Raw genomic sequence first — 24,745 nt, 5'->3', positions numbered from 1 at the left:
TCAGCACTGTTCCTCCCCCAGGGACTCAGAGTTCTCTCCCAGGTCGATGGAACCTGAGGGTCCCCTCATCTTCCCTCTCCCTGGTACTCCAAGCAGCCCGGACCCCACCAGGCCTCCCCCAACACCTCCAGGACCCCCAGGCAGCCTTCCTCCCCCGTGCCCAGGGTAAACCTCCATGGAGCTGGAGATGGACTGGAGGGAGCGGTCCCTGAAGTAGTGGAAGGCATCCTGGTCGAGGTAGTTCTGCTCCTCCCTGAGACCTTGCTCGAACAGTTTGCGCTTGTGCCGGAACTCGATGACCGTCTTGGTGTAGGAGTTGAGGGTGGTGACGGAAGCTGCCATGCAGCAGGTGAAGGAGCCCCACGCCAGGCTGAGAGAGAGAGAGAGAGAGAGAGAGAGAGAGAGAGAGAGAGAAGATTCAGCCAATGGAAATAAATACTTCTTCCTCCTCGTGTGTGAGCATGTGTCCCAGACAACAGCTGGACAGATGACACAGATCGAGGCAAGCAACACTGAAGCATGCATGAGAGCACCAGCTGTTCCGGATGACTATATGATCACGCTCTCCGTAGCCGATGTGAGTAAGACTTTTAAGCAGGTCAACAAGGCCGCAGGGCCAGACGGATTACCAGGACGTGTACTACGAGCATGTGCTGACCAACTGGCAAGTGTCTTCACTGACATTTTCAACATGTCCCTGACTGAGTCTGTAATACCAACATGTTTCAAGCAGACCACCATAGTCCCCGTGCCCAAGGACTCTAAGATAACCTGCCTAAATGACTACCGACCCGTAGCACTGACGTCTGTAGCCATGAAGTGCTTTGAAAGGCTGGTCATGGCTCACATCAACAGCATTATCCCAGAAACCCTAGACCCACTCCAATTTGCATACCGCCCCAACAGATCCACAGATGATGCAATCTCTATTGCACTCCACACTGCCCTTTCCCACATGGACAAGAGGAACACCTACGTGAGAATGCTATTCATTGACTACAGCTCAGCATTCAACACCATAGTGCCCTCAAAGCTCATCACTAAGCTAAGGATCCTGGGACTAAACACCTCCCTCTGCAACTGGATCCTGGACTTCCTGACGGGCCGCCCCCAAGTGGTAAGGGTAGGTAACAACACATCTGCCACACTGATCCTCAACACGGGGGCCCCTCAGGGGTGCGTGCTCAGTCCCCTCCTGTACTCCCTGTTCACCCATGACTGCATGGCCAGGCACGACTCCAACACCATCATTAAGTTTGCCGACGACACAACAGTGGTAGGCCTGATCACCGACAACAATGAGACAGAATAGGGAGGAGGTCAGAGACCTGGCCGTGTGGTGCCAGGACAACAACCTCTCCCTCAACGTGACCAAGACAAAGGAGATGATTGTGGACTACAGGAAAAAAAAGAGGACTGAGCACGCCCCCATTCTCATCGACGGGGCTGTAGTGGAACAGGTTGAGAGCTTCAAGTTCCTTGGTGTCCACATCACCAACGAACTATCATGGTCCAAACACACCAAGACAGTCGTGAAGAGGGCACGACAAAGCCTATTCCCCCTCAGGAGACTGAAAAGATTTGGCATGGGTCCTCAGATCCTCAAGAAATTCTACAGCTGCACCATCGAGAGCATCCTGACTGGTTGCATCGCCGCCTGGTATGGCAACTGCTTGGCCTCCGACCGCAAGGCACTACAGAGGGTAGTGCGTACGGCCCAGTACATCACTGGGGCCAAGCTTCCTGCCATCCAGGACCTCTATACCAGGCGGTGTCAGAGGAAGGCCCTCAAAATTGTCAAAGACTCCAGCCACCCTAGTCATAGACTGTTCTCTCTGCTACCGCACGGCAAGCGGTACCGGAGTGCCAAGTCTAGGTCCAAAAGACTTCTCAACAGCTTCTGCCCCCAAGCCATAAGACTCCTGAACAGCTAATCATGGCTACCCGGACTATTTGCACTGCCCCCCCTCCCCATCCTTTTACGCTGCTGCTACTCTGTTAATTATTTATGCATAATCACTTTAACTCTGCCCACATGTACATATTACTTCAACTACCTCAACTAGCCAGTGCCCCCGCACATTGACTCTGCACCGGTACCCCCCTGTATATATAGCCTCCCTACTGTTATTTTATTTTACTTCTGCTCTTTTTTTCTCAACACTTTTTTTTGTTGTTGTTTTATTTTTTACTTTTTTGTAAAAAATAAATGTACTGTTGGTTAAGGGCTGTAAGTAAGCATTTCACTGTAATGTCTGCACCTGTTGTATTCGGCGCATGTAGCCAATAAAATTTGATTTGATTTGATTTGAACAGCTGTCTTCTCTAGCTCCAGCCGTAGACGTGGAAAGTGGAAAGTCAAGGAGAAGCTAAGGCACACTCATTAACCAAGGCAGCGTCCCAAATTATACCCTATGCCCATAAGGCAGAGTCATAAAACGCTGGCCAAAAGTAGTGCACTATGTAGGGAATAGGGTGCCATTTGGGACGCAGCACCTAGAGAAAACAGCCATATGTGTTGGTGTTTGTAAATACGGGTGGGTTGATATGGACACAACGGTCGGTCGTCAGCTGGTTTCTAGATGGAGATGTTGCTTGTGTTCCGAGATGGGAGTTGGACAGTATAGAATGGCATGGAATGAATAGAACTTCTAGAATGCTCAGTGCATTCTGGAATCTCTGGTTTATATACTACATCATTTGTTGCTGCTTTTTGACTGTGACACCAGTGTTTCACTGGAGAAATGTACAGTCAGTAACCACTCATATTCAGACTCTGATATGTCATCACTCTTACCAAACACACACACACACACACACACACACACACACACACACACACACACAGACATTATGAGTACTGACCAGAAGGACCAGCCGTAGTCCCAGGAGTGGGGTCTCCAGTCTTCAGGACCCAGACTCACTGTGATCTGGAACACCTGGGTGTACATCATGTGAGCCACCATGCCTAGCAGACCTGAGGAGACACAGACACAGAGGTTAAACACACACACATACACACACACATACACACACAGAGGTTTAAACACACACACACACACACACAAACACATACATAAACAGTTACATAACAAACTAAATCCTCCCCTCACCTCCATTAATAACTTAACATTAAACTCATAACTCACACTAGACTGATTCATCTGTATGACCTGTCATATATTACATTATATATGGTAATTACTCATAAACACACTGCCATCTGTATGATCTGTCATATATTACATTGTTCTTTAAAAGTGCTTTCCTCTCAATCTTAAATAAGCATGCCCCATTCAAAAAATTCAGAACTAAGAACAGATATAGCCCCTGGTTCTCTTCAGACTTGACTGCCCTTGACCAGCACAAAAACATCCTGTGGCGTACTGCATTAGCATCGAATAGCCCCCGCGATATGCAACTTTTCAGGGAAGTTAGGAACCAATATACACAAGCAGTTAGGAAAGCAAAGGCTAGCTTTTTCAAACAGATATTTACATCCTGTAGCACTAACTCCAAAAGGTTTTGGGACACTGTAAAGTCCATGGAGAATAAGATCACCTCCTCCCAGCTACATTTACATTACATTTTAGTCATTTAGCAGACGCTCTTATCCAGAGCGACTTACAGTTAGTGAATACGTATATATATTTTTTTATACTTGCCCCCCCCGTGGGAATCGAACCCACAACCCTGGCGTTGCAAACGCCATGCTCTATCAACTGAGCTACATCCCTGCCGGCCATTCCCTCCCCTACCCTGGACGACGCTGGGCCAATTGTGCGCCGCCCCATGGGTCTCCCGGTCGCGACCGGCTGCGACAGAGCCTGGATTCGAACCAGGATCTCCAGCTACCCACTGCACTGAGGCTAGGAAACACTGTCACCACCGATAAATCTACAATAATCGAGAATTTTGTAGTCCCTATGGGTCCTGGTCTAAAGTAGTGCACTATGTAGGGAATAGGGTGACAGCTGTCCTGCGGCTACAGCAGCTGGGTTGAAACAGCTACGACCCGCTCTGGGGGGAACACACACACACACACAGTCATACACACACACACACACCATTCATGTGGTATGAATGTCAGCCAGTGGAGGCAGTCATTACTCACTGGTGTCTATGGTGCTGACCTGCTCTGACCTGCTCTGACCTGCTCTGACCTGTTCTGACCTGTTCTGACCTGCTCTGACCTGCTCTGACCTGCTCTGCTCTGAGAGGAGGCGGAAGGGAGAGAGAGGGGGGAAAGATAGGGGGAGAGCGAGAGAGAGAGAGAGAGAGAGAGAGAGAGAGAGAGAGGGAAAGGGGGGGAGAGAGACACAGAAAAGAGCAGAGAGAGACAGAGACAGAGACGAAACAGAGAGAGAAAAGAGGGGTAGAGAGAGAGAGAGAGAGATAGATAGAGAGAGAGAGAGAGAGAGAGAGAGAGAGAGAGAGAGAGAGAGAGAGAGAGATAGATAGATAGATAGATAGATAGATAGTGTTTGTGTGTGCATGCGTGTGTCCATGTGTGTGTGTGCGTGTGTGTGTGTGTGTGTGTTACCTGAGAGCACGGTGAAGACAGCAGCGAAGGCATTGAGTTTAAGTCCGTCGATGACGTTGCTGGAATGGAAGAGCTCCAGACACATGAGACTGAACCCAACCACCAACAACATGATGTAGAGTATCTCTGATACCACCGACAACCACAGGACCCCTGGGACACACACACACACACAAATAATGAAACAAAAGAAAAGTGATCCTTTTTCAGATAAAACTATACTAAATATATTCACGTCACCAAATCATTGATTAAAACACACTGTTTTGCAAAGAAGGTCGACAGTAGCCTCAACAGCACTCTGTAGGGTAACACCATGGTGTAGCCGGAGGACAGCTAGCTTCCATCCTCCTCTTGGTACATTTACTTCAATACAAAACCTAGGAGGTTCCTCACCCCTTCTATAGACCTATGGCGATTATCCTCCAACCAATCAAAGCTTTTGCAGTATGAGCTAACATGCTGTCCATCCAATCAGAGAATGAACCTAATCCTAAGCATGTTTTAGAAGCTTGGTGAGTTGGTGACATTGTTAGATAGATTTTGAATTGAGATAGTGAATAGTGGTAGTTGAACATTTTGGGGATATTTTTTAATTCAAATTAGTTTATTCAAACTGCAGGATACGGAGGAAGTAGACTATATATTGTTTTCTTGGTTTTAGAACTTTCTTTTTTTGTCGAGTTAATGCAATTTATTTCAATTTGCCTTGCTAACTTTAGTAGCCACTAATTAGCTAGCTACCAGAGTGCAGTTTTCTCTGCCAGAGTGGCTAACGCTAACGACAATGTAGTGGATTTTTTGTTTCTTTCATTGCCCACATCAGACTCAAGCTTCTGGGAAAAAGCTGCATGGATCATGAATTGGATGAAGGTCTGCGTATTCAAACTGTGCAACACAACGAGAAGGTAAGAAGAAACAGGGATATTCTCAAGCAGTTTATCGACACTACTGCATTTTCAGGCATGTCAAAGTTGGCTTTTAGGATGGTTACTTGCTGAGCACATGGATGTTTCTACTGTCTTCTCTGGGATGTCGAAATCAATTCAATGATTGTCAACTCTCTCCTGACAGGAACTGAAGCCATGTCTCATGTGCCCTCTCATCCACTGGTGCATTCCCCTAGCTTTGGGATGAGAGTTGAATACATCTCTGACACCTTGGAGCAGATCAAGATACATTTCCCTAGCTTTGGGATGAGAGTTGATAGGTTGTATTGTGCTGCTTCTCCCGACCTCATGAAAGACAGTGAACCAAATATATGACTTGTCAGTCAGTATTTTAAATGACAGAAACACAAGACATGCATCCCAAATGGCACCCAATATCTCTACATGGTGCACTACTTTTGACCAGGGTCTACCCTAGTCCATTTTGACTTTAACCATACGGGTCAAAGGTAGTGCACTATATACGAAATTGGGTGCCATTTGGGAGGCATCCAAGGAGCCAGGAGAGAGAGGGCTCAGTCTGTCAATATACCCTAAGTAGCTGAGACAACGATAACACATTTACTATCTCTGAATTCATTATATTAACAGGAGACACTGTGTGTGTGTGTGTGTGTGTGTGTGTGCGCGTCTATGTTTGTGCGTTTGTTGTGTGTGTGTGTGTGTGTGTGTGTGTGTGTGTGTGTGTGTGACAGAGCTTTTGAAAGTAACCAATCCAAGATAATTAGTTCTGGGGGAATTGCATGTGAATGTAAAAAAGTATTCTTCTTGTTGTTGTTTATAAAGCTCTCAGGTGGCGTCTAGGTGTCAAGAAACAGGTGGCCACATTTAAAAAATCTCCCAGACAACAACAGCCATGGAAGAAGAAAACTATGACAGGGAAACGGCAAAGTGAAATAAACAGAATACACCAAACAGCTTGCTGATCCCAGACCAGATTCTATGTAAAACAGCTTGCTGATCCCAGACCAGATTCTATGTAAACGGTGACAGTTGTTGATATTAAATTAAGTAGCTAAATAACAAGGAAGTACAAAAGTAAAACGTTTACTTACTATAGAGACCCTTTCATTCTATTAGGACGCCCCTCCCTCACTACAGAGACCCTTTTATTCTACTAGGGCGCCCCTCTCTTTTGTGGGGAGAAACTCATTCTGATTGGCTGGGCCTGTCTCCCCCATGGCAGCACCCCTGCTCAGTCATGTGAAATCAATAGATTAGGGCCTAATTTATTTATTTAAATTGACTGATTTCCTTATATGAACTGTAACTCAATAAAATCTTTGAAATTGTTGCATGTTGTGTTTAAACAGAGATTACCTTAGTGTAGAGATGAAAGTAGTATTAAACAGAGATGACCTTAGTGTAGAGATGAAAGCAGTATTAAACAGAGATGACCTTAGTGTAGAGATTATAGCAGTATTAAACAGAGATGACCTTAGTGTAGAGATGAAAGCAGTATTAAACAGAGATGACCTTAGTGTAGAGATTAAAGCAGTATTAAACAGAGATGACCTTAGTGTAGAGATTAAAGCAATATTAAACAGAGATGACATTAGTGTAGAGATGAAAACAATATTAAACAGAGATGTCCTTAGTGTAGAGATGAAAGCAGTATTAAACAGAGATGACCTTAGTGTAGAGACGAAAGCAGTATTTAACAGAGATGTGTCACGACTTCCGCCGAGGCTGCCTCCCCTCCTTGTTCAGGCAGGTTTCGGCGTTCGTCGTCACTGCCGCTCCATATATCATCATTCCATTTGTCTTGTCTTGTCAATTACACACACCTGGTTCATATCCCCTCATTAGTCCATGTATAAGTGTTCCCTCTGCCCCCTTGTCCTTGTGGGTGGTTGTTTTATGTGAAGATGAGTGTAGTTCGGTAGAGCTACCCGTACTTTGTATTGCCGGTGTTATTTCTCCCTGTGTGCCTGTATTGTGTTCCAGTGCGCCTGTATTACGCCCTGTGCTGTTGACGCTATCCAGCGTAACTGTGTCCTACGGAATAAACCCTGTATTCAGTGATTTACCCTCCTGCGCCTGACTCCTTCAAATCACACTCTCACATAATCACCCACCCGTCATTATGGAGTTAGCGGGAGAGGAGCGCATGCCTGGAGTCGTGGCACGGGTCCAGGAGCATTCCACAATGCTGGCCAGCATGGGGGAAGCGATGGATCGGGTTCTTCAGGTCGTCCAACGCCTGGAGAGGAGAGGACCCGATCTGGCGAGACCAGCTGGCCAACCGGATCCAGCCACCCACACCCCAGCACCCGGAGGGATCCAGATATCCCGACCACGGCAGCTCTCTGCCAAGGATTCCTCCTCCAACTGGAGCTCTATTTCTCCAGCATCAGGCCGGCCCCATCGGAACGGGAGAAGGTGTCCGCCCTCGTCTCCTGCCTCTCGGGGAAAGCCCTGGAGTGGGCCAACGCGGTGTGGAACGAAGGAGGAGCCGCATTGGAGAACTACGGGGAGTTCGCTCACCTCTTTCGGGCGGTCTTCGATCACCCGCCCGAAGGTCGAGAGGCGGGCGAGCGGCTGGTCCACCTGAGGCAGGGGACGAGGACCGCGCAGGACTTTCAGACTCTGGCAGCGGGGTCCGGGTGGAACGAGCGGGCCCTTATCAACCATTTCCGTTGCCATCTGCGGGAGGACGTCCAACGGGAGCTAGCCTGCCGGGACACCTTGTTGTCCTTCGCACAACACGGCCATTCGTTTGGACAACCTGCTGGCAGCCATAGGACGTCCTGGAAGGGGTCTGCCCGTTCCCACCCCGGCCGACTTAGATCCCGAGCTGGGTGGAGCTGGGTGGAACCGCCATCCGAGTGAGCGGAGGACGACAGCGACAGTGTCAAACTGGTGGCACGAAGGGACAGTACACCACACGTTGTCGTCAGCGCTCTTTTGGGTCTGGAGGCGGCAGGCAGGGCACTCTTGCATCACCCCAGGTATCGAACACCCACCCTCGTTCAGAGCCCTCTGCTGCGCACTGTACCCTACCCATCTACTTTCCCGATCACATGGTAGTTCCCCAGTGTAAGGCGCTAGTCGATTCAGGCGCAGCTGGGAACTTTATGGGCATTCTCACACCGGCTAGGCATTTAATTTGTTCCCCTATCCATTCCACTCCCCATCAGAGCACTTGATAGTCAACCATTAGGGTCTGGGTTTGTTAAGGAGGTTACTGCACCAGTCACCATGATTACTCAGGAGACTCATTGTGAGCAGGTCACTTTTTATATTATTGAGTCTCCTGCTTTCCCTGTGGTATTAGGTCTCCCTTGGTTAGCACTCCACATCCCCACCTTCTCACGGGGTGGTCGCGAGAGTGTCAGGGTAGGTGTCTAGGTGTTTCCATTGGTGCAACCACGGTGGAAAGTCCAGACAGTACCTCCACCGTGCACATTACCCCAGAATAACTCGATTTGGCGCACTCGTTCTCTAAAACGCAGGCTACCAAGTTACCACCTCATCGGGCGGGGGATTGCGTGATAAACCTCCGGGTAGACGCTGTACCTCCCAGGAGTCATGTGTACCCCCTGTCGCAGGCTGAAACGGCGGCTATGGGAACATACGTCGCCGAGTCCTTGCGCTAAGGGTATATACGTCCCTCCACTTCACCCGCCTCCTCGAGTTTCTTCTTTGTGAAGAAGAAAGACGGTGGTCTGCGCCCTTGCATTGATTATCGACCACTGAACAAGGAGACGGTAAGATTTAGTTATCCTCTCCCCCTCATTCCGTCAGTGATCGAGTCAATGCATGGGGTGCGCTTCTTCACTAAATTAGATCTCAGGAGTTGTGGTCCTCTGTAGCTCAATTGGTAGAGCATGGCGCTTGTAACGCCAGGGTAGTGGGTTCGATCCCCGGGACCACCCATACGTAAAAATGTATGCGCACATGACTGTAAGTCGCTTTGGATAAAAGCATCTGCTAAATGGCATATTATATTATTATTATTATTATTATTATATTATTACAACCTGGTGCATGTTCAAGAGGGGGATGAGTGGAAGACAGCATTCAGCACAACCACGGGGCATTATGAATACCTGGTGATGCCCTACGGTTTGATGAATGCTCCATCTGTCTTCCAGTCCTTTGTGAACGAGGTGTTTCGGGACATGCTTGGTCGCGGTGTAGTAGTCTACATCGATGACATTCTGGTGTATTCCACTACGCGCACCGAGCATGTGTCCCTGGTTTGCAAAGTGCTGGCCAGACTGTTGGAAAATGACCTTTATGCCAAGGCAGAGAAGTGTATGTTTTTCCAGCAGTCCGTCTCCTTCCTCGGATACCGCATTACCACCTCAGGTGTGATCGCATTTCAGCCGTGCGTAATTGGTCGACTCCCACCACGGTTAAGGAGGTGCAGTGCTTTCAGGGCTTCGCCAACTACTATCGGAGGTTTATCCGGGGCTTTGGCAAGGTCACAGCTCCCATTACATCTCTGTTGAAGGGTGGGCTGTCCCGGCTCCGCTGGTCTGCTGAGGCTGACCTGGCCTTCAGGAAAGTGAGGGGTCTGTTCACCTCAGCCCCGGCACTGGCCCACCCCAATCCATCACTACCGTTCGTAGTGGAGGTGGATGCGTCTGAGGTAGGGATAGGCGCTGTCCTATCTCAACGCTCGGGCATGCCACCAAAGCGCCGCCCCTGTGCCTTCTTCTCTAAGAAGCTCAGCCCGGCGGAGCAGAACTACGACGTTGGTGATCGGGAGCTGTTGGCTGTTGTCCGAGCCTTGACCGTGTGGAGGCATTGGCTGGAAGGGGCGAAACACCCTTTCCTCGTCTGGACGGACCACCGTAACTTGGAGTACATCCGGGCAGCGAGGAGGCTGAATCCTCGCCAGGCCAGGTGGGCCCTATTCTTCACCCGGTTCGATTTTTCACTGTCATACATCCCGGGTACGAAGAACGTGAAGGCAGACTCATTGTCACGGCTGTATGACACAGAGGAGAGGCCCAGAGACAACACCCCCATACTCCCGGCTTCCTGCATTGTGGCGCCGATAGTATGGGCGATGGACAAGGATATAGAGCAGGCATTAAGCACAGATCCCTCTCCACCTCAGTGTCCAGATGGGCTACAGTACGCGCCTGCTCTTATCCGTGATCGTCTGATCTACTGGGCACACACATCACCCAGGTATCGGTCGTACAGTGCGTTGCCTGACCGGAAAGTGCTGGTGGCCTACCTTTGCTAAGGACGTGAGGGTGTATGTCTCCTCCTGCTCGGTGTGCTCCCAGAGTAAGGCACCTAGGCACCTCCCAGCGGGTAAGTTACAACCTTTACCAATTCCACAACGACCATTGTCTCACCTAAGTGTTGATTTCCTGACTGATCTTCCCCTCTCCCAAGGTAACACCAACATCCTGGTCGTTGTGGACCGCTTTTCAAAGGCCTGCCGCCTCCTTCCTCTGCCCGGTCTCCCCACGGCCCTGCAAACTGCGGAGGCCCTGTTTAAACACGTCTTCCGGCACTACGGAGTACCAGAGGATATAGTGTCTGACCGAGGTCCCCAGTTCACATCCAAAGTCTGGAAGGCGCTCATGGAACGTCTGGGGGTCTCGGTCAGCCTGACCTCTGGGTTCCACCCCGAGTCTAATGGGCAGGTGGAACGGGTAAATTAGGATGTGGGTAGGTTCCTGCGGTCCTACTGCCAGGACCGGCCAGGGGAGTGGTCGGTGTTTTTGCCATGGGCAGAATATGCCCAGAACTCTCTCCGCCACTCCTCTACTAACCTAACGCCATTCCAATGTGTTTTAGGTTACCAACCGGTTCTGGCACCATGGCACAAGAGCCAGACCGAGGCTCCTGCGGTGGATGACTGGTTTCGGCGCACAGAGGAGACGTGGGACACTGCCCAAGTTCACCTCTAACGCGCCGTGCATCGTCAGAAGGCCAATGCTGACCGCCACCGCAGTGAGGCCCCGGTCTTCATACCGGGGGATCGGGTCTGGCTCTCGACCCGGAATCTGCCCCTCCGCCTGCCCTGCCGGAAGCTGAGCCCGCGGTTTGTGAGGCCGTTCAAAGTCCTGAGGAGAATCAACGAGGTCACCTATAGGTTATTACTTCCCCCTGATTACCGTATTAACCCCTCGTTTCATGTGTCTCTCCTCAGGCCGGTGGTGGCTGGTCCGCTCCAGGAGTCTGAGGTGCAGGAGGTCCCTCCACCTCCTCTGGACATCGAGGGGGCCCCGGCATACTCTGTCCATTCCATCCTGGATTCGAGGCGTCGGGTGGGGGGCCTTCAGTACCTTGTGGAGTGGGAGGGGTACGGTCCGGAGGAACGGTGCTGGGTCCCGGTGAGGGATATCCTCAATCCCTCCCTGTTGCGGGATTTCTACCGTCGCCATCCGGCTCGCCCTGCTCCGCGTCCTCCTGGCCGTCCCCGAGGCCGGGGTCGGCGCGCTGCTGGAGCTGCGCGTCAAGGGGGGGGGGGGTACTGTCACGACTTCTGCCGAGGCTGCCTCCCCTCCTTGTTCGGGCAGGTTTCGGCGTTCGTCGTCACTGCCGCTCCATATATCATCATTCCATTTGTCTTGTCTTGTCAATTACACACACCTGGTTCATACCCCCTCATTAGTCTGTGTATAAGTGTTCCCTCTGCCCCCTTGTCCTTGTGGGTGATTGTTTTATGTGAAGATGAGTGTAGCTCGGTTGAGCTACCCGTACTTTGTATTTCCGGGGTTATTTTTCCCTGTGTGCCTGTATTGTGTTCCAGTGTGCTTGTATTACGCCCTGTGCTGTTGACGCTATCCAGCGTAACTGTGTCCTACGGAATAAACTTTGTATTCGGTGATTTACCCTCCTGCGCCTGACTCCTTCAAATCACACTCTCACAGAATCACCCACCCGTCATTATGGAGTTAGCGGGAGAGGAGCGCATGCCTGTATTGATGAAAGCAGTATTAAACAGAGATTACCTTAGTGTAGAGATGAAACAGTATTAAACAGAGATGACCTTAGTGTAGAGATGAAAGCAGTATTAAACAGAGATGACCTTGGTGTAGTGATGAAATAAATATTAAACAGAGATGATCTTAGTGTAGAGATGAAAGCAGTATTAAACAGAGATTACCTTAGTGTAGAGATGAAAGCAGTATTAAACAGAGATGATGTTAGTGTAGAGATGAAAGCAGTATTAAACAGAGATGATGTTAGTGTAGAGATGAAAGCAGTATTAAACAGAGACGACATCAGTCTGCAATATTGATATATCTCTTGCTCATCTCATCTTGTTCAGTAAAAACACACGGGTACTCAGGAGCCTCTAGACCAACCAACACACACACAGACACACACGTTATAGACACACACACAATATTGAAACGCACACACATTGTTGAAACACACACACACACCTCTGAGTCTCTAGAGCAACCATCACCCCCGCATTAACCAGCAGCTAGCTCAGCATGCTCTCCCTCACAGCACCGTCTCTGACTTAAATCACACACACACACACACACTCATGCACATGCGCACGCACAAACACACACACTGTTCAAACACACAGATGAAACACGCACGCACTCATTCACTCTTTAAACACACACACGCATTGTTCAAACACACACACATACACACACAGTATCCATCTCTCTCTCTCTCTCTCTCTCTCTCTCCCTCTCTCGCTCTCATTTCTCTCTCTCTCTCTCTCTCTCTTTCTCTTTGAGCGCCGGCTCTGTCTACATACCCTGTTGATATCTGTCCTGGATTGAAGAAGTAGCTTGTTGTTGAACAAAAATATAAACACGACATGCAACAATTTCAAAGATTTTACTGAGTTACAGTTCATATAAGGAAATCAGTCAATTTAAATAAATAAATTAGGCCCTGATCTATTGATTTCACATGACTGGGTAGGGGTGCTGCCAGGCCCAGCCAATCAGAATGAGTTTTTCCCCACAAAAGGGCATTATTACAGACAGAAATAAGCTTTTTTCTGCGTATGGAACATTTCTGGGATTTTTTTTATTTCAGCTGATGAAACATAGGACCAACCCTTTACATGTTGAGTTTATATATTTGTTCAGTGTACATGGTTGTCAATCTACACACCACAGGGGAGATAAAACCACTTGTATCTGCGTCCCAAACGGCAGCCTATATTCCCTGTACAGTGCACTGCTTTTGACCAGGGCCCTGATCAAAAGTAGTGCACTATATAGTGAATAGGTTGCCATTTGAGACTTAACCGTAGACTCCACAGAGAGTTTCCCTAAAACATCTTCTCTCTGCCCACAATTACTGTCTGAGAAAAAGATCCTAAAGATAGAGAGAAAGAGAGAGAGAGAGAGAGAGAGAGAGAGAGAGAGAGAGAGAGAGAGAGAGAGAGAGAGAGAGAGAGAGAGAGAGAGAGAGAGAGTGAGAGAGACATGGAGAGAGAGACATGGAGAGAGAGAGAGAGAGAGAGACATGGAGAGAGAGAGATGGAGAGAAACACAAACATTCCTTGAGGGGCAAAAACCTGACAGGGAAAAAAAGTATTTGACCCCCTCTCAATCAGAAAGATTTCTGCCTCCCAGGTGTCTTTTATACAGGTAACGAGCTGAGATTAGGAGCACACTCTTAAAGGGAGTGCTCCTAATCTCAGTTTGTAACCTGTATAAAATACACCTGTCCACAGAAGCAATCAATCAATCAGATTCCAAACTCTCCACCATGGCCAAGACCAAAGAGCTCTCCAAGGATGTCAGGGACAAGATTGTAAACCTACACAAGGCTGGAATGGGCTACAAGACCATCGCCAAGAAGCTTGGTGAGAAGGTGACAACAGTTGGTGCGATTATTCGCAAATGGATAAAACACAAAAGAACTGTCAATCTCCCTCGGTCTGGGGCTCCATGCAAGATCTCACCTCGTGGAGTTGCAATGATCATGAGAACGGTGAGGAATCAGCCCAGAACTACACGGGAGGATCTTGTCAATGATCTCAAGGCAGCTGGGACCATAGTCACCAAGAAAACAATTGGTAACACACTACGCCGTGAAGGACTGAAATCCTGCAGCGCCCGCAAGGTCCCCCTGCTCAAGAAAGCACATATACAGGCCCGTCTGAAGTTTGCCCATGAACATCTGAATGATTCAGAGGAGAACTGGGTGAAAGTGTTGTGGTCAGATGAGACCAAAATGGAGCTCTTTGGCATCAACTCAACTTGCTGTGTTTGGAGGAGGAGAAATGCTGCCCAAGAACACCATCCCCACCATCAAACATGGAGGTGGAAACATTATGCTTTGGGGGTGTTTTTCTGCTAAGGGGACAGGACAACTTCACCGCATTAAAGGGACGATGGACGGGTATTTCCCTCAGCCAGGGCATTGAAAATGGGTCGTGGATGGGTATTCCAGCATGACAATGACCCAAAACACACGGCCAAGGCAACAAAGGAGTGGCTCAAGAAGAAGCATGTCTGCAGAGGGGTCAAATACTTATTTCCCTCATTAAAATGCAAATCAATTTATAACATTTTTGACATGCATTTTTCTGGATTTCTTTGTTGTCATTCTGTCTCTCACTGTTCAAATAAACCTACCATTACAATTATAGACTGATCATGTGTTTGTCAGTAGGCAAACGTACAAAATCAGCAGGGGATCAAATACTTTTTTCCCTCACTGTATATATTCCTTCCAATTCCGTGTTCTAAATCTTGAATGAGCCTGAGCTTTCAGCGGAGAGTATATTCATATTCTATTGGAATTTCATGAGTTCTACTGTTCTACAGACGGAACACCACAAGAGACATTTGGAATGCAGCCCAGGAACAGGAGGAATGATTAAAAGGTGAATCTCTGTCTCTCATTACAAAATAATAGACTGCCTGTTTTAAGCCTAATTAGCCGTTGTGTGCGTCCTAATAATATCTCCTTTCTCCTGAAGTGTGCATTCATTGACTACTCCTAACAAATTTGTAAGTATTGGATTGGTGTAGGCATTAGCTTCAGGGAGTTTCCATATAGACCTACCAAGGGGTGTCATGCACTCCAAAAATCTGAGGATGGCTGGGGGGGTCTATATGGAAGTTGGAGAATTTGTCATTTTCTCAAACACCTGAAACAGCTTTTTCCTGCAATCTAGGGCCATAACCATTATGCTTGATTCTATGTAAAAAATCAGTATATATTTTTTGTATATCTCTTGAGCTGTCTGTATCCTCCTGACTGGTGGTTCTTTTGTTAAATAAACTAAATATGCTTCTCTGCATTTCTGCTCACATCTGGGTAAAAGATTGAAAGGAATGTGAGTCTTATTCAGTATATTTAGTTGTTGCTTGCTTTTCTAAAGTCTACCAACCTTACCAGCAGGCATGCCAGATAAGATAGTTAGACAAGCTAGCTACTCTAATTTGATTGATAGCCTGAAATGGCTTCTTGATAGATAGTTATGAGGTTGGGAGATTGGGAACCTATCTGGGCTAGCTAAAGTCTACTTGCTAGGTGGCTAGTTGTATTACAGAGAAACAACCACAACCACAACAAAACAAAAAAATATTATTTTATTTTATTTAGAACTGGATAAATCTGAGGGGGCACATGATGCCTCTGGACCTACTAGTAATTTTCTTTCAAATCCATGAAGGGAAGTGAACAAGTGCACACTTTGGGAGAAAGGAGAGATTATTGACATGCATCGCGTGTGATGAAGTGAGCCTATGCCCGCTCATCACGAACAGTCAAAATCACATTTTTTATTAAATGTGATGATATTTGGACCAGATCAAAGTAGGACTACCAAAGTATGACAAATTACTATTGCTTCCGATAAAGTGTGATCATAAAGTTACTGGTCCACTCCCCCATGTCAAACACTTGGATTCAAGAGGCGGGATGGAAGCAGGATTATTAAGGGCTTTTTAACGGTAACCAATGGTAACGTCTTATTCTCTTACCTAATTTAAATAAATACCGCCTTGTAATCAACATCGCAGAAGGCGTGTTCGCAGAGGGGCGTGGTTTACATAGCTAGGTGGCTAGTCTACTGGTGCTAACATTTTACTGCAGCATGTCAGAAAATATAATTAACCTAAGGCAAAGATAGTTATAGGTTTCCGCTTTCATCTGTGTCTGGTGTTAGCTAGTAACTGGGTAGCTAGGTCTTCAGCCAGCGTGGAACAAAAGCGGTGGAAGTGTTGCCCAAAAACTCTGACGCAGTTGTCATGTCATTACATCAAGAGACATGCCAAATGAAAAATGTATACAAACTTCTTCGCTCACCCTACTAGTCTACCCTCGCTCACTCCCCCTCTCTCTATCACGGCTAGTGTCACATTATCTCAGTATATCCATCAGACGTGTTGCTGTGCGTTTTGTTGCTGTGCGTTTTTGCTGCCAACTTTACTTTATTTTGCTAGCTGACAACTTTATGTTTTTTTTTGTTTTGTTTTGTTTTTAATTACCGTTTATATTTTTAGTTTTTCCATCGCAACTTTTTTCCCTCATTCAACTTTTTCACTCCGGACGCTTTATCTGGACATGGTTCGTCAACATCTTCAACAGCCGAAGCTAAGTAGTAACATTAACATGATGTCTTCTAATTGCAGTCGCTGTACTCATAATATACAGGAGAACGATCGCCTTACGGCGAGAATAGCTGTGCTACAAGCCCAGCTTCAGACGCAATCGTTAGGCAAGGGTAATTTCAGTGTAGGAAAGGAAGAAACAGCGTCTGTGCCACCAGTAAGTACAGATAGTAACGTTAGTATAAATCCCCCCGCACAGTCCCCGCAGCCGGACAACTTTCTCATGGCTTCTGGAGGGAAATACTGTTGGAATGCTCAACCGGTGTCGCTCATTCAGCCGACAGAAACTTTCAACCGGTTTTCCCCATTATGTAGCGAGTCGGAGTCTGAGTCTGAGTCTTCTCTTGTCTCTACTCCTCCCGTTACGGGGTCTGAGACGCCCGAAGGCTCCCACCATTAGCTCTGACAAATTGAAAACCCTAGTCATTGGCGACTCCATTACCCGCAGTATTAGACTTAAAACGAATCACCCAGCGATCATACACTGTTTACCAGGGGGCAGGGCTACCGACGTTAAGGCTAATCTAAAGATGGTGCTGGCTAAAGCTAAAACTGGCGAGTGTAGAGAGTATAGAGATATTGTTATCCACGTCGGCACCAACGATGTTAGGATGAAACAGTCAGAGGTCACCAAGTGCAACATAGCTTCAGCGTGTAAATCAGCTAGAAAGATGTGTCGGCATCGAGTAATTGTCTCTGGCCCCCTCCCAGTTAGGGGGAGTGACGAGCTCTACAGCAGTCTCAGCACTCAATCGCTGGTTGAAAACTGTTTTCTGCCCCTCCCAAAAGATAGAATTTGTAGATAATTGGCCCTCTTTCTGGGACTCACCCACAAACAGGACCAAGCCTGACCTGCTGAGGAGTGACGGACTCCATCCTAGCTGGAGGGGTGCTCTCATCTTATCTACCAACATAGATAGGGCTCTAACTCCTCTAGCCCCACAGTGAAATAGGGTGCAGGCCAGGCAGCAGGCTGTTAGCCAACCTGCCAGCTTAGTGGAGTCTGCCAATAGCACAGTCAGTGTAGTCAGCTCAGCCATACCCATTGAGACTGTGTCTGTGCCTCGACCTAGGTTGGGCAAAACTAAACATGGCGGTGTTCGCCTTAGCAATCTTATTAGGATAAAGACCTCCTCCATTCCTGCCATTATTGAAAGAGATCGTGATACCTCACATCTCAAAATAGGGTTACTTAATGTTAGATCCCTCACTTCAAAGGCAGTCATAGTCAATGAACTAATCACTGATCATAATCTTGATGTGATTGGCCTGACTGAAACATGGCTTAAGCCTGATGAATTTACTGTGTTAAATGAGGCCTCACCTCCTGGTTACACTAGTGACCATATTCCCCGTGCATCCCGCAAAGGCGGAGGTGTTGCTAACATTTACGATAGCAAATTTCAATTTACAAAAAAAAAATGGCGTTTTCGTCTTTTGAGCTTCTAGTCATGAAATCTATGCAGCCTACTCAATCACTTTTTATAGCTACTGTTTACAGGCCTCCTGGGCCATATACAGCGTTCCTCTCTGAGTTTCCTGAATTCCTATCAGACCTTGTAGTCATAGCAGATCATATTCTAATTTTTGGTGATTTTAATATTCACATGGAGAAGTCCACAGACCCACTCCAAAAGTATTTCGGAGCCATCATCGACTCAGTGGGTTTTGTCCAACATGTCTCTGGACCTACTCACTGCCACAGTCATACTCTGGACCTAGTTTTGTCCCATGGAATAAATGTTGTAGATCTTAATGTTTTTCCACAAAATCCTGGACTATCGGACCACCATTTTATTACGTTTGCAATCGCAACAAATAATCTGCTCAGACCCCAACCAAGGAGCATCAAAAGTCGTGCTATAAATTCTCAGACAACACAAAAATTCCTTGATGCCCTTCCAGACTCCTTCTGCCTACCCAAGGACGTCAGAGGACAAAAATCAGTTAACCACTTAACTGAGGAACTCAATTTAACCTTGCGCAATACCCTAGATGCAGTTGCACCCCTAAAAACGAAAAACATTTGTCATAAGAAACTAGCTCCCTGGTATACAGAAAATACCCGAGCTTTGAAGCAAGCTTCCAGGAAATTGGAACGGAAATGGCGCCACACCAAACTGGAAGTCTTCCGACTAGCTTGGAAAGACAGTACCGTGCAGTACCGAAGAGCCCTCACTGCTGCTCGATCATCCTACTTTTCCAACTTAATCGAGGAAAATAAGAACAATCCAACATTTCTTTTTGATACTGTTGCAAAGCTAACTAAAAAGCAGCTTTCCCCAAGAGAGGATGGCTTTCACTTCAGCAGTAATAAATTCATGAACTTCTTTGAGGAAAAGATCATGACCATTAGAAAGCAAATTACGGACTCCTCTTTGAATCTGCGTATTCCTCCAGGGCTTAGCTGTCCTGGATCTGCACAGCTCTGCGAGGGCCTGGGATCGGGAGAGACACTTAAGTGTTTTAGTACTATATCTCTTGACACAATGATGAAAATAATCATGGCCTCTAAACCTTCAAGCTGCATACTGGATCCTATTCCTACTAAACTGCTGAAGGAGCTGCTTCCTGTGCTTGGCCCTCCTATGTTGAACATAATAAACAGCTCTCTATCCACCGGATGTGTACCAAACTCACTAAAAGTGGCAGTGATAAAGCCTCTCTTGAAAAAGCCAAACCTTGACCCGGAAAATATAAAAAACTATCGGCCTATATCGAATCTTCCATTCCTCTCAAAAATTTTAGAAAAAGCTGTTGCGCAGCAACTCACTGCCTTTCTGAAGACAAACAATGTATACGAAATGCTTCAGTCTGGTTTTAGACCCCATCATAGCACTGAGACTGCACTTGTGAAGGTGGTAAATGACCTTTTAATGGCGTCAGACCGAGGCTCTGCATCTGTCCTCGTGCTACTAGACCTTAGTGCTGCCTTTGACACCATCGATCACCACATTCTTTTGGAGAGACTGGAAACCCAAATTGGTCTACACGGACAAGTTCTGGCCTGGTTTAGATCTTACCTGTCGGAAAGATATCAGTTTGTCTCTGTGAATGGTCTGTCCTCCGACAAATCAACTGTACATTTCGGTGTTCCTCAAGGTTCCGTTTTAGGACCACTATTGTTTTCACTATATATTTTACCTCTTGGGGATGTTATTCGAAAACATAATGTTAACTTTCACTGCTATGCGGATGACACACAGCTGTACATTTCAATGAAACATGGTGAAGCCCCAAAATTGCCCTCGCTAGAAGCCTGTGTTTCAGACATAAGGAAGTGGATGGCTGAAAACTTTCTACTTTTAAACTCGGACAAAACAGAGATGCTTGTTCTAGGTCCCAAGAAACAAAGAGATCTTCTGTTAAATCTGACAATTCATCTTGATGGTTGTAAAGTCGTCTCAAATAAAACTGTGAAGGACCTCGGCGTTACTCTTGACCCTGATCTCTCTTTTGACGAACATATCAAGACTGTTTCAAGGACAGCTTTTTTCCATCTACGTAACATTGCAAAAATCAGAAATTTTCTGTCCAAAAATGATGCAGAAAAATTCATCCATGCATTTGTTACTTCTAGGTTAGACTACTGCAATGCTCTACTTTCCGGCTACCCGGATAAAGCACTAAATAAACTTCAGTTAGTGCTAAATACGGCTGCTAGAATCCTGACTAGAACCAAGAAATTTGATCATATTACTCCAGTGCTAGCTTCCCTACACTGGCTTCCTGTTAAGGCAAGGGCTGATTTCAAGGTTTTACTGTTAACCTATAAAGCGTTACATGGGCTTGCTCCTACCTATCTTTCCGAGTTGGTCCTGCCGTACATACCAATACGTACGCTACGGTCACAAGACGCAGGCCTCCTAATTGTCCCTAGAATTTCTAAGCAAACAGCGGGAGGCAGGGCTTTCTCCTATAGATCTCCATTTTTATGGAACAGTCTGCCTACCCATGTGAGAGACGCAGACTCGGTCTCAACCTTTAAGTCTTTACTGAAGACTTATCTCTTCAGTAGGTCATATGATTGAGTGTAGTCTGGCCCAGGAGTGTGAAGGTGAACGGAAAGGCTCTGGAGCAACGAACAGCCCTTGCTGTCTCTGCCAGGCCGGTTCCCCTCTCTCCACTGGGGTTCTCTGCCTCTAACCCTGTTACAGGGGCTGAGTCACTGGCTTGCTGGTGCTCTTTCATGCCGTCCCTAGGAGGGGTGCGTCACTTGAGTGGGTTGAGTTACTGACGTGATCTTCCTGTCTGGGTTGGCGCCCCCCCTGGTTTGTGCTGTGGTGGAGACCTCTGTGGGCTATACTCGGCCTTGTCTCAGGATTGTAAGTTGGTGGTTGAGGATATCCCTCTAGTGGTGCGGGGGCTGTGCTTTGGCAGAGTGGGTGGGGTTATATCCTTCCTGTTTGGCCCTGTCCGGGGTTTCTTCGGATGGGGCCACAGTGTCTCCGGACCGCTCCTGTCTCAGCCTCCAGTATTTATGCTGCAGTAGTTTATGTGTCGGGGGCTGGGGTTAGTTGGTTATACCTGGAGTACTTCTCCTGTCTTATCCAGTGTCCTGTGTGAATTTAAGTATGCTCTCTCTAATTCTCTCGTTCTCTCTTTCTCTCTGAGAACCTGAGCCCTAGGACCATACGTCAGGACTACCGGGCATGCTGACACCTTGCTGTCCCCAGTCCGCCTGGCCTTGCTGCTATTCCAGTTTCAACTGTTCTGCCTGCGGTTACGAAACCCCTACCTGTCCCAGACCTGCTGTTTTCAACTCTTAATGATCGGCTATGAAAAGCCAACTGAGAGACCTGAGCCCTAGGACCATACGTCGGGACTACCGGCCGTGGTGACTCCTTGCTGTCCCCAGTCCGCCTGGCCTTGCTGCTATTCCAGTTTCAACTGCTCTGCCTGCGGTTATGGAACCCCTACCTGTCCCAGACCTGCTGTTTTCAACTCTTAATGATCGGCTATGAAAAGCCAACTGAGATTTATTCCTGATTATTATTTGACCATGCTTGTCACTTATGAACATTTTTGAACATCTTGGCATGGTTCTGTTATAATCTCCACCCGGCACAGCCAGAAGAGGACTGGCCACCCCTCATAGCCTGGTTCCTCTCTAGGTTTCTTCCTAGGTTTTGGCCTTTCTAGGGAGTTTTTCCTAGCCACCGTGCTTCTACACCTGCATTACTAGCTGTTTGGGGTTTTAGGCTGGGTTTCTGTACAGCACTTCGAGATATTAGCTGATGTACGAAGGGCTATATAAAATAAAATTGATTGATTGATTGATTGATGATATATGAACATTGTCTGACAGTCTATATACACAGTGCCAGTCAAAAGTTTGAACACACCTACTCATTCCAGGGTTTTTCTTTAGTTTTACTATTTTCTACATTGTAGAATAATAGTGAAGACATCAAACTATGAAATAGCATATATGGAATCATGTAGTAACCAAAAAAGTGTTAAACAAATCAAAATATATTTTATATTTGAGATTCTTCAAAGTAGCCACCCTTTGCCTTGATGACAGCTTTGCAAACTATTGGCATTCTCTCAACCAGCTTCATGAGGAATGCTTTTTCAACAGTCTTGAAGGAGTTCCTACATATACTGAGCACTTGTTGGCTGCTTTTCCTTCACTCTGCGGTCCAACTCATCCCAAACCATCTCAATTGGGTTGAGGTCAGGTGATTGTGGAGGCCAGGTCATCTGATGCAGCACTCCATCACTCTCCTTGGTCAAATAGCCCTTACACAGCCTGGAGGTGTGTTTTGGGTCAGTGTCCTGTTGAAAAACAAATAGTAGTCCCACTAAGCGCAGACCAGATGGGATGGCGTATCGCTGCAGAATGCTGAGGTAGCCATGCTGGTTAAGTGTGCCTTGAATTCTAAATAAATCACTGACGGTGTCACCAGCAAAGCACCCCCACACCATCACACCTCCTCCTCCATGCTTCACGGTGGGAACCACACATGCGGAGATCATCCGTTCACCTACTCTGCGTCTCACAAAGACACAGCGGTTGGAACCAAAAATCTCAAATTTGGACTCATCAGACTAAAGGACAGATTTCCACCGGTCTAATGTCCATTGCTCGTGTTTCTTGGACCAAGCAAGTCTCTTCTTCTTATTGGTGTCCTTTAGTAGTGGTTTCTTTGCAGACATTTCAACCATGAAGGCCTGATTCACACAGTCTCCTCTGAACAGTTGATGTTGAGATGTGTCTGCTACTTGAACTCTGTGAAGCATTTATTTGGGCTGCAATTTCTGAGGCTGGTAACTCTAATGAACTTATCCTCTGCAGTAGAGGTAACTCTGTGTCTTCCTTTCCTGTGGCGGTCCTCATGAGAGCCAGTTTCATACTAGCGCTTTATGGTTTTTGCGACTGCACTTGAAGAAACTTTCAAAGTTCTTGACATTTTCCGGATTGACTGACCTTCATATATTAAAGTAATGATGGACTGTCGTTTCTCTTTGCTTATTTGAGCTGTTCTTGCCATAATATGGACTTGGTCTTTTACCAAATAGGGCTATCTTCTGTATACCACACCTACCTTGTCACAACACAACTGATTGGCTCAACCGCATTAAGAAGGAAATAAATTCCTCAAATTAAGTTTTAACAAGGCACACCTGTTAATTGAAATGTATTCCAGGTGACTACCTCATGAAGCTGGTTGAGAGAATGCCAAGAGTGTGCAAAGCTGTCATCAAGGCAAAGGGTGGCTACTCTGAAGAATCTGAAATATAACATTTATTTTGATTTATTTAACACTTTTTCGGTTACAACATGATTCCATATGTGCAATTTCATAGTTGTGATGTATTCACTGTTATTCTACAATGTAGGAAATAGTACAAATAAAGAAAAGTAGGTGTGTCCAACCTTCTGACTGGTACTGTATATTATTCTTGAGTTATTCTGTAAGCAGTAAGCTACAGTAGCTTTATATTTCAATAATGCCCAGTTCACAGGGGTGTAAAGTACTTAAGTAAAAATACTTTCAAGTACTACTTAAGTAGTTTTTTGGGGTATCTGTACTTTACTTTACTATTTATATTTTTGACGACTTTTACTTTTACTTCATTAAGAAAATAATTTATTTTTTACTCCAGACATTTTCCCTGACACCCAAAAGTACTTGTTACATTTTAAATGCTTAGCAGGACAGGAAAAGGGTCTTAATCACACAATTATCAAGAGAACATCCCTGGTCATCCCTACTGCCTCTGATCTGGCGGACTCACTAAACACACATGCTTCATTTGTAAATTACGTCTGAGTGTTGGAATGTGCTCCTGGCTTTCTGTAAATAAAACAAAACAAGAAAATTAGTAATTTACCTCAGAGTGAAACATTGTTTAGGTGCACGTGTAATCATAACACTCACGAGATATAATTTATTTGTTCATATTTCCCGCGTTGTGTCGGAGCTCCGTTGTTCGGTGTGGTTGTGCTTTGTTTAGGTGCACGTCAGGGGCGCACGCGCCTTTGCGAAACACTATATGTTATTTTGTTGCCGCCAATAGACAATTCCAATCAAGTTTATTATCGTTAGAAGTCTGTCTTATACTGAATGGGAACAGTACATGGAAGTGAAGACGTCCGTTTTAGACAGAAGATTATAGAATGTGGTAAATATGAGAATGCCAGTTGCAGTGTGTATTAGTCACACATTACTCACCTCTCTCTGAGGCCGGAGCCAGATCAATGAAGCTACGACACTTCT

At 46.6% G+C, this 24,745-nt stretch overlaps 1 protein-coding gene across 1 annotated transcript; it reads right to left on the bottom strand.

The window, feature by feature from the left end:
* LOC121557186 (germ cell-specific gene 1-like protein) lies at positions 1-24,745 on the bottom strand. Its single transcript, XM_045217009.1, has 4 exons — positions 24,701-24,745; positions 4,544-4,696; positions 2,866-2,977; positions 1-370 (listed from the first exon to the last, which is right to left on the bottom strand). The coding sequence occupies exons 2-4, from the start codon at positions 4,653-4,655 to the stop codon at positions 1-3; spliced, it is 594 nt and encodes a 197-aa protein (XP_045072944.1). The 5' UTR covers positions 4,656-4,696; positions 24,701-24,745.

The sequence above is a fragment of the Coregonus clupeaformis genome, unplaced genomic scaffold, assembly GCF_020615455.1.
Source record: "Coregonus clupeaformis isolate EN_2021a unplaced genomic scaffold, ASM2061545v1 scaf0888, whole genome shotgun sequence".
Lineage (NCBI taxonomy): Eukaryota > Metazoa > Chordata > Actinopteri > Salmoniformes > Salmonidae > Coregonus > Coregonus clupeaformis.
The sequence above is the reverse complement of the archived record's forward strand: the minus strand, read 5'-3'. Positions and strand labels throughout refer to the sequence as shown.

What these genes read in the sequence shown, in the direction of transcription:
- LOC121557186 (XM_045217009.1), bottom strand. Translation starts at nt 4,655, where the DNA reads ATGTTGTTGGTGGTTGGGTTCAGTCTCATGTGTCTGGAGCTCTTCCAT. An exon ending in TGTCTTCACCGTGCTCTCAG is followed by an intron (nt 2,978 to 4,543) that starts GTAACACACACA and finishes GTGTCTCCTCAG; the next exon opens with GTCTGCTAGGCATGGTGGCT. An exon ending in GACTACGGCTGGTCCTTCTG is followed by an intron (nt 371 to 2,865) that starts GTCAGTACTCAT and finishes TCTCTCTCTCAG; the next exon opens with CCTGGCGTGGGGCTCCTTCA.